The following is a 10,827-nucleotide window of genomic DNA, read 5'->3' as shown; positions in this document are numbered from 1 at the left end:
CTGTGGAGGCAGCAAACTGTTCACACGGCTGCTACTTCCTCTTAGCCTCACATCCTGGTCCCACTCCTCTCTCCCTCCCTCTCTCTCTTCCTCCCTGGCCCAGAAATCCCACCTTTTTCTTCTCCCAAGGGCTAGCTTCTGCTGTCTCTATTGACCAGTTAAAATGGAGAGAAGGATCACATGGAATCACATGAGTACACGATCCATTCCTTGTCTCCTCATCTGGGCAGCCCCTCTTGAGAAACAAAATTAGCATCCAAGTACAAACAGCACCAGGGCCACCCACAGCAGTGGAGCTTTAATCTGGGCCACACTTTCTGCCGGTGACCTTGTGTCCTACATAAGGACATTAGAAGAAGAAAGATTCACTCTTCTTCACCTGCTTGCACTTTCTGCCAGCACATCTATTGGAACCCACTTCTTCAGAAGCCCAGCTGAGAGACCCAGCCTCGTGGGACTGAGCAACTACTGGACTCTTAGACTTCCCATCCACAGCTGACCATTGTTGGGTTATTTGGACTACCGACTGTAAGTCACCACCAGAAATACCCTCGCTATAGAGAGACTCTGTAAGTTCTGTGACTCAAGAGGACCTTGACTAACACACGCTGCGAGCATCTCTACTGCCCGATTCATCTCTCAGAACAGGTGGCTGTGTTTCTTAACCTGCACTCCGTTAACCCCAGTTTGACTCGAAGTCTGAGGACCTGTCTCGAGACTCTAGGGTTGTGGGATGTTCTTACTTTAAGAGCTATCACGTAAGATGAACGTCTACATGTCTGCCATTTTATTTTATTCTTTTAAGCTTTCAGTGTCAAGGAGATACTGTTGCTCAGAGGGTTCAGGGAACCGGGCGAGGGCCTCTGTTGTGGATTCTGCAGGTAGGGGTGAAAAGGTGACTCATACAGGCTTGGATTGGTTGGTTTGGAAAATCCCTTAGTGCCCTACGACTTAGAAACCCTACTGCCTGATGACGAGACCTAGCATTACTAGGCTAGAGTGTGGAAAGCTGATGTCAGGTGCTCTGGCTTCTGAATAAGTTGGAAGATAAAAGCCGTCGTCCTGCTTGAGTTGTGGTGGAGGGGTTCCCTTTCTCATCAGAGGACCTCCACGGCCAAAATGTCAAAACACAAGAAGATACAGAAGTCACAGCAAAATTTGAACACTACAATTTTTTCCACAGAGAATAAATCGGGACATGAAATTTATTCCTTTAAAAAATGAGCTGGTTCCAGGAGCTCTTAAGAGCACTTGCTGCTTTTCCAGAGGAACCAAGATCATTTCCCAGTTCCCAAGTTAGGCCGCTTACAACCAGTTGTAGCTCCAGTTCTAGGAGATCCAAAATCCTATTTTGACCCCTGAAGGCACCTGCACACATAGGGCTTTCAAAAGCTGTCACAAACACGCTTACATCCATTTTCTTGTACTTTTTTAGCTCAGTCTTGTAGTTGTTCAGGGTTAGAACTGAATGGTTCAGCTTTGAGAGTGTACAGCCCATCTAGAGGGAGGCCACCTCTAAAACATGTTTGTACTTCTGAGAAGAGAGGGCTCCATGCTTGATACCATGGCGAGACAAGACTGGGGGTGTAGCTAGCCTGTACCCGGCTTGTTGCTTGACCTCTCCTTTTCTTTCTAAGGGGAATCCTGCTCCACTTTGAGCTGCAAGGAGGCTAAATCTAAGCCGTAAAGGAATGGATAATAACAGTCATGACCAAAGTGACAGCTGCCTCCCACGTGGCAAAAGGGTGGCAAGAGAGGTTTCCCAGAATGCCCCTGGGAAACCCCTCTTTGCCATTTCCCTCCTCACCTGGTGGCACAGGAGCCACCTTGGAAACACTGGAGTCAATGCGTGTTCCTGGGGGACATGGAGGAGAGACCTAGATGAAACCTCATTTCTTGCTTTGCATTTTCTACTCTGGATTTGTAATTATGGAAATAATGATACTCATAAAATCTTGTATTATTTAACTAAATATAATCAGGATTTTCTGTTCCCCAGAACTGAGATACAAGTGTAATTCTGAACTGAGATTCACATAATAATAGTGATATTCTATTTTAATTTCTGGATGTTCTTTCTTTTTGAAAAATAGTCTGAGTGGCTGAGAGGGAGGAGACAGTACAGGTGACATTCAAGGTCAGGCCGCATGTCTTTCAATCTGAGACATCCTGGCACAAGCAGATATGTCCATGCTACGAGGACTTTGAGCCCCTCTTGAGGAGCCTTGTCACCGTCTCCTTCATGTCCTTGTTCCTCAGGCTGTAAATGAAAGGGTTCAGCATGGGAGTAACCACAGTGTACATGATGGTGGCTACTGTGTCCTGAGTGGAGAAGGAGTCTGGAGGTCGTATGTAGATCCCCAGAACTGTCCCATAGAACAGAATGACCACGGTTAAGTGGGAGCTACACGTGGAAAATGCCTTGTGCCTGCCCTTGGCAGAAGGTATCTGAAAGACTGCCATAGAGATTCGGACATAAGAGAACACAATGAGAATGCAGGGGGCCACAAAGAGGACCACGGCTCCCAGGAAGACAAGTTGATTGATCCGTGTGTCTGAGCAGGCCAACTTCATGAGCAGGTAAGGGTCACAGTAGAAGTGAGAGATCTCTGGAATGGAGGAGCAGAAGGTCAGTCTGCTCATGAGGAGTGTGTGCACCAGAGCTATGAGCCCACAGCTTATCCACACAACAGCTGCCAGCCCCACACAGAGCCGGGGTGTTATGATTGTGTGATACTGTAGTGGGTAGCAGATGGCCACAAATCTGTCCAGTGCCATGGCAGCTAGCAGACAGGTGTCCACATCGGCAAAGGAAATTAGAAAGTACATCTGAGTGAGGCAGTGGGCATAAGAGATGGTTCCTATTCCAGACACGTGGCTAGCCAAGAGCCTGGGGATGATATTGGTGGTGAAGCAGATGTCATCGAAGGAAAGGTTGGCGAGGAAGAAGTACATGGGGGTGTGCAAGTGTGGGTCAGAGCTGATGGCCATGAAGATGAGTGTGTTCCCAGCCACCGTGACCAGGTACATGCACAGGAAAGCCCAGAAGAGAATTTGTTGCTGTTGTGGGTCATTGGTGATGCCAAGCAGGAGAAACTTGATGACTCCAGTCTCATTCTCTCCCCCCATGGACATCTTCCAGTGGCTCAGGCTTCTGGAGGGAACAGGTTAGAGACTGCAACTCATCGTGTGTTCAGAATCAGGTCATACCTCATATGTAGGAGTTTCCTACCAGAACAGTGTGTGTGTGTGTGTGTGTGTGTGTGTGTGTGTGTGTGTGTGTGTGTGTGTGTAAGTCACAGGAGAACTTTAAGGAGTCAGTTCTCTCCCTCTACCATTGGCTCTAGGGATGGGACTCAGGCGACCAAGCTCAAATTGTATGCTGGAAAGTTTTATGTCAACTTGACATGAGCTGAGGTCATAGGTGAAAGCTGTAACTGAGAAAACTCATCCATAAGATCAGGCTGTAGTCAGACATGTAGGGCATTTTCTTAAGCAATGATTCAAGAGGGGTGAGGGGCATTGTGATTAGTACCATCCCTGAGCCATGTGTTCTGGATTCTATAAGAAACTTGGCCTATCAAGCCAAGGCGAGCAAGCAAGAAAGCAGCACCCTTCCATGGCATCAGCTTCTGCCTCCAGGTTCCTGTCCTGTTTGAGTTCCTGTCCTGACTTCCTCCAATGATGAACAGTAATGTGGAGGTCTAAGAGAAATAAACCTTTACCTCCCCAAGTTGTGTTGGTCATGGAGTTTTATTACAGAAATAGTAACCCTAACTATGGCAGATGCAGAAGCCATGAAGGGATGCTGCTTACTGGCTTGCTAAGTCTGCTTCCTTATTGATCCAGGGCCTTTAGCTCAGGGTTGGTCCCATCTACAATGTGCTAGGCCCTCCCATTGATCACTAATTAAGGAACATAGCCAAGATTACCTTCTGAGCCACCTTGCTGGCCCCTGTCTGCAATTTCAATCTGTGTTCCTTCATGTGCAAGCTCCTTACACATTTTGCATATCTCTATGCAAATTTGTTTCCTCATTGAGTCATTTATGGCGTGTTTTCCTCATGAGGCTATGCATTCCCCAGAACAGAGACACATCCGTCTAAGTCAATGCTCAGTGCCAGGAACAATGCCTGACACATAGTAGGTGCCCAAGAAAGTAGTCAAAGGAAAGAATTGTTCACAAAGGCCTTGTACACTTAAATCGAGCAACATAGAAATGCAGCTGCAGTAGAAATGTCAGATTGTAATTAAGAAGCCCATGAAGAAATAAAAGTGAGAGGTCTCAGTGCTTAAGAGTACTTCCTACTCTTTGAGAGTACAGGAGAACAGTTCTCAGCACCAAAAGCAGGAGGTTAACCCCTATCTGTATCTTCAGTTCCCGGGGATCCAGTGCCCTCTTCTGGCCTCCCACACACAATTTTTTAAAATAAAATAATTAAAACAGATATTTAAATCATGAGATGCAGTCTTATATAGTTAGAATTGAGAGTTGACCCTGACAGTGTTCACCCAGGGCCAGTGTTGACAAGTCTAAGGCCTATAGGAGTTTCTTCTGTGACACAAGGAAAGAGGATGGCATGTAGAGCCTCCTAGTAAGACAGGGTCTGTGACTACTCAGATCAGAGGTGAGTAAACTGGTTTCTAAAATTATACCTCCCACCATGTGTATTTCTATGGGCTTATGTCTGGATGTTCCCAGAAGGCTTGTATGTTGTGGTTTTCAGGGTGAACTGCTGGGAAGTGGTTGAGCCACTCTGGGCTGGATAAGAGTACTAGCCACTCATGGCAGCTCAAAATATATACTTCCAGTTTTAGGGGATGTGATTCCCCCTTTTGACCTCTATGGGTACTTTACACAGTTTTTCAGTGCAGAGATGGCCGGCAAAATAGTCATATGCACTAAAATGAATAGATGATAGATAGATGGATAAAAGGTAGAATGGGAGATAGGTAAAGAGATGATATACAAAAATGGTAGATACATAGAGATGATGCAGAGATGATAGAAATAGAAAGATATAGTCAGTTGATAGATGATGATGGATAGGTAGACAGGTAGATCATAAATAGATAATAGATAAGTGATGGGTACATAGGTAGGTAAATGATTGATTGATTGATTGATTGATAAATAATAGATTATAGATAGATAGGTAGATAACAGATATCAGATGGATAGATAATAAATAAATACAATAGATAGATAGACAATAGATGATCAAAAGATTCATGATAAAAAGGGAGGTGATAAATGGATAAATAGACACATAGGTAGATATATAGATAGATGATAGATAATTAGATAGATGATAGAAAGATGACAGACAGACGATAAGTAGAAGATACATGGATAGACAGAGAGGTAGATGATAAATATTAGATGGATAAAGAGATCATAGATAGATAATAGATGAAAGATTAAAGATATTTCGATAGATGGTAGGTAAAAAGATGATTAATAGATAAGTAGATAGAGAGATGATAGACGATAGATAACTAAATGATAGATACATGATAGATAGATGAGAGAGATATAAATGTTGGATAGATAGATGATAGACACACAGATAAATTTTTGGGAGGTGAAGTGCTGGTAGGGATTCTGGCCATTGGGTTGTGTGCCTGAGGGGACCACAGTCCTTCCCCTCTCTTCTCTCTTTTCCTGGCTAAAACATGTATGGCTTTGTTACATCACACAAATGTGCTGCTTCCCGATAGGGCATAAACAAAGGATCCACTTGATTTTGGAGTGAACCCCCTCAAAAACCATGATCCCAAATCAACCTTCCATCTCTCCAGTTGACTGCCTCAGATGTGACTTACAGCAATGGAAACTGATAAACACAGATTTTTAATGTTCTGCAAAATAGTTTACGCAGGATGATAGTTCAAAAATTTCATAAGAAATCTGGATTTCAGACTCTTGGGAAATGTTAGTCTGAGAACAATTAATTCCCAACACAGTCTCATAGGGCGTCAGTCAGTCACAAAAGTGGAAACGCTAATAATCAGTGAAAAACAACTGTGCTATAGAAAATGCCCTATGGCAGCTCTCTATGCTGACTTCCTTTGTGTCCCTTAAGAGCCTTCCTCTGTAGTAAGTTTACACATGTCCCCAGTAGACTAGGAAGCACAGCAGAGATAGGGAACTCCCCGGGCAACAGAGAAAACATGCTCTGCTCCATGCAGGTAGTTCTGATCACCATGGTCTCTTGCTAATTTGGTCCTGGAGTCATTGGGGGAAATTTCCACAGTGTGAATGCTTCCTACCTGTTACCCTTTCTAGGATCTGTCTGGTGCTCTGGGTGGTGGAGACTCTGAAGCAGTTCTAAAAGCTGAGATGAAAACAGAGGTCTGTCTGTGAAGAAAAGGCAATTTTAGGTATAGACCATTCATTTTGTCCTTTGAAACAGAAACAAAATGTAAGAAGTTCTTAATGGTTTTGGTTTTCTTTTTCTTTTCTTTCTTTCTTTTTTTTTTTGAAACAGGGTTCAGTGTAGACCAGGATGGCCCTGAACTTTCTATATAGCGGAAGATGAACTCTGCCTCTACCTCCTGGTACTGACATAGCAGCCATTACATAATTAGAATTCTTAAAGAATACCTTTTAGTTTCATTCAGGTTCAAAGTGAAATGGAAGAAATGAGAAGTTCTTTTCCAGTTGCTCACTCAGGCATTGAGAAGGTTGTACATGTGGTGTGCTATTTTGTCCTTTTCAGACCACCAGAAAATCAGATCCAGATCCTGTCCATTAATGACACTGATATGTTCCACAAAGCTCAAAAGAACTTAAACATGACAAGCTCCAAGGAGAGGAAGATGGGAAGGCTGCATGCAGCTCAGTGGACTTCTTGCCCAGTGTTCATGAGGTTCCTGCTTTGAAGCTTAGCAGAAGGGACAAGGCTATAGGTCAGGGGAGCACTAGCCTAGCGTCCATGAGGTTCAGGCTTGGAACCCTAGCACAGCACAAGGCAGGAGTGGTGGTGCCTTCCTGTGATTCTAGCACTCAGGAGGTGGAGGCAAGAGGGTCAGAAGTCCAAGATCATCCTCACCCATATAATTTGAGAGAAGCCTGGAGGTATATGACACCCTGTCTCAAAAATGCATTCATATATACACATTCAAACAGGTAGAAAGGCATACAGGAAGGAAGGGATGGAGGGGAAGAAGAAGGAAGAATACAAAAGACAAGGGACAATTGAGATGTATCAAAAATTAATAAGAGTCTCAGATAGACAGTGATTGGCTTACAGGGAAAATATATGGAGAATATCACAGGATGAAATGCAATTTTAAAATACTGTCTTTGAAAGTCAGTATTTCTTACCATCATTTAATAATCTCAAGAGAAACATTAGTATGCTTTCTGGTTGAACAGAACATTGTACTTTGAGTGGGACCTAATCCTGATCCCCCACATCCCCTCCTCTGTACTCTGCTACACAAGAAGAAAGTGGGGCAGACAAAGACAGAGGAGGCTGGTGCTTCTGCTCCCATCCTGGCTCCTGGTTAATCTAGAAATTGAGCAGTTGGCTCTTCTCAGTGTCCCCCATCACCTGGTCTGGGTGACAATAGTGAGAAACAGGGGGAGGGGGTGTTCACAGGCTGTCCTACATTTCATTTGATCACAGTCACTACCAGACAGAACACTAAGAGAATGCACAATAGACTATCAGGCCCTTCCCACACTGAGTAAAGTCACAATGTGGCCAAGGGGACAGTAACAGAAGAGTAAGGTGGAGGGAGAGGCATTGAGAGGACCAAGGGGATAATTCAGTGTTTAAGTACTGAAGTATTAGCACCATAGCGGTTTATCATGAGAGAAAGGGAGAACAGAAAACTCACAGGGCTGACAGAAAATAGAGCATGTGCTGAAAACCTAGGCTTTGCGAAAATGTTTCAGTGTACCTGGCCTCATTGAGCTTTTGGGCTTTCACCAGCCCTGGACAATTGTCCTATTCTGAAGTGTCTTTCTCCTTCACCAGACCATCTCCAGTTTTGTTACCATTCACATATCTCTGTGCATAATTTTATACAATAACAAGAGGATCATGGAAACCCAGGTTCAATACCCCCAGTCCATTTCTGTAGCATGTTGGATCCAGTCTTGGGTAATATAGGTGACAGAACAATTCCCAATTCCAACCGACCTTATCGTACCCATCTTCCTGAGCTGGTCTGAATTCCTATCCCTTGATTCTGGCCCTGGCGTCCTCTTGTCTCTCTGGAAGCAAACTGATGTTCCATGTCTGCCTCCCTGACCAGAGGAGTTTGGCAGGTGTCTTGGGAGGTGACATGAATGGTTCCACCTGCCACCCATGGAACCCTTTCTGAAACCTATCTGACCCTTCTAACACATGGCTCCCATCAGGGGTGGGACCTTACATTTCCCCAAAGTGGTCTACTTCCTTTGCACTCACATGTTCAAAACTTGTAAACTTTTGCTGCTTAGGGTGGCCCTGAGGTCTTATGTGGGGTAGTTTGAAGCACACTTTACAAAGTCATTGTGTAGAGGACAAAGTAAATCTGGGGGAAAGTTTGGGGTGGAGGATCTGCAGTTACCTGGGTGGGTGTGGACATAATGGGTCCACTGCACTGGCTCCAGGGATGATGGAATACACGTTTTCCACTTGGTATACAGTAGGTGAGGTATAGTGCTCTCAAGCCACTATGAAACAGCATCCAAAATATTATCTAGACATCACAATGTATTAAGACTTCTCCCACAGGTCAATTCCTTACCTTCTTCACTGTTGACTCTTCACAGGCACAAGAGCAAGTACCATGAACTTTTGAGCCATTAAGGAAAAAGCAAACAACAACGGCTACCTCTGTGAGGTGTCACCCCCCCCCTTGTGTTCTCACTGTACTGTATTGAGGGTGCTGTACCTGTGCTGCTGGAAGAATAGTTTGTCTTCCTTTATGGCTGGAACATAGTTTCATTTCATGCATGTTGTTCATTTTATGATGTCTAGAATCGAGAGAACCCCCAAAGTGCCTTATTACAGGTGATTCAATAGGGACTTTGTCCGCTTTCTCTGACTCCCTAAGGACTTACAAAAGAAGGGGAAGACTGTCATTACTGCAGATTAATGGTAAATTTAAAGTGGGGAAGTTCAAATTAATTCAAGTCTTATAAATATATTATTCTGTGCTCATTTATATACTCTTATCAAAGGATGAGGAGAGACATGAAGAACACAGTTTCTAATGGGCAATGAATCTAACTATTCTGTATTTAGAATATATTTGTTTGAAATTGGGTGAAATGGCCCAAAATAAATTGTTGGGGGATTTGACTGACACCAAGAGCTAGAAAATATGTGAGAGGGGTCACTGGACTGGGTCCAGCTCCTCTTCAGTGTCTCTTCTTACTGCTATGACAATGTCTGGCAAAAGTAGCTTAAAGAACTGTTTGTTCTGGTTCACGGTTTGAGGGCACACAGTCTACCATAGAGAAATGCAGTGGTGGTGGTGTATGAGGCAGCTGTCACAGCCACAGTCAGGAAGCAGAAAGAGAGGTAGATGCTGGTGCTCAGCTCACCTGGAATTGAAAGCAAGATTGGATGTGTGTCCAGCCTGTTCCCTGCTTGATATTTGATCCTTCCTTTCCTTTCTAAGGGGAATCCTACTCTACTTTGAGCTGCAATGAGCCTAACTCTAGCCAATGAAAGGCTGGATAATAGCAGTCATGACCAAACCCACAGCTGTCTCCCATAGGCTTCTCTGAGCATCACTGCCATGTGGCCAATGTGTGGCAAATGAAGTTTCTCAGAATGAACATTGGGAAGCCCTCTTTGCCTTTCCTTTCCTTACCTGGGATGCTACAAATGGGTGTTGCCACATTAGCCACCTTGGAAACACTGGTGTTAATGTGTGTTCTTGGGGCCTGTCAGGAGCCACAATAGGACAAGCTTATAACTAGTAGGTCATTTTCCTGACATAGTCTGCTTCGGATTAATCTGCGACAGACTTACTCCTATTAACAAGGACTTGAGAGATTTCATTTTAGGATGTTTTCCTGTTATTAATAGGCTTTTCATGTTATTATTAAATATATATAATAATCCCTGGGTATTAGCCCATCATTTTGAGCAGATGTCTGTAAATCTATGTAGATATACTCTCCTATAGTGACGCTATGTAGACAAATAGATGACTTAAGACTTAGTGATGATTATATAAGATTTCCTAAAATTTTATCAGTGATTATTAAGCTCTTTTATTGTGGAACTGCTATTAGATTCTTTTCTGATAGTCAAAACTGCAATGAGAACTCTGTCAGTATCTGATGTGTCAGCAGTTAACTGCTGTTAGGTAGTAACCAGACTTTCTCCTACTCAAAGCACATTCCAAGATGTTACAAAACAATTACCTAAAGGTCATAAAAAGGAAGCTAATGATTTATTATAGGTGTTAGGTCAGAAGATAAAATATTGACTGTGTTTATTTATACAGAACTACTCAAGTAACTTAATTATGGCTTTTAAATTTCAGTGGAGCTGTGACAGGTGATGAAGGCTTAGTCATAATTGTTGCTAAGGGATATGCATGTAAACATTCTCTGTTGTAAGCTTCTATTTCAATTTATGATTTGATTTTATGTGTGAACTTGTGATAAGCTTTTAAATATGTGATCATGTACTCTGTAAGGTGTTTTAAGTGTTGAGGACAAAGAGAAGAGAGAGAATGGAGCTGAGGAGAAGTTTTTAGACACAACTCTTTTTAGACAGAACTTAACTCAAGAGGAACTGAGAAGTATAGGCATAGCATTGGGGGAAAAGGCCTTGAGAATAAGAGCATCATTGTGACATCAGAGCAAGA

General features: G+C 43.4%; 1 protein-coding gene across 1 annotated transcript; it reads right to left on the bottom strand.

Annotated features, from left to right (window-relative positions):
- Positions 1–2,193: 2,193 nt before the first annotated feature.
- Positions 2,194–3,135, bottom strand: LOC116910493 (olfactory receptor 1D2-like). Its single transcript, XM_032914384.1, has one exon. It carries the CDS (start codon positions 3,133–3,135, stop codon positions 2,194–2,196), a length of 942 nt encoding a protein of 313 aa, XP_032770275.1.
- Positions 3,136–10,827: the final 7,692 nt, after the last annotated feature.

The sequence above is a fragment of the Rattus rattus genome, chromosome 9, assembly GCF_011064425.1.
Source record: "Rattus rattus isolate New Zealand chromosome 9, Rrattus_CSIRO_v1, whole genome shotgun sequence".
Taxonomy (NCBI): Eukaryota; Metazoa; Chordata; class Mammalia; order Rodentia; family Muridae; genus Rattus; species Rattus rattus.
Note: the sequence above shows the minus strand (reverse complement) of the source record. Positions and strands in the feature narration are given on the sequence as shown.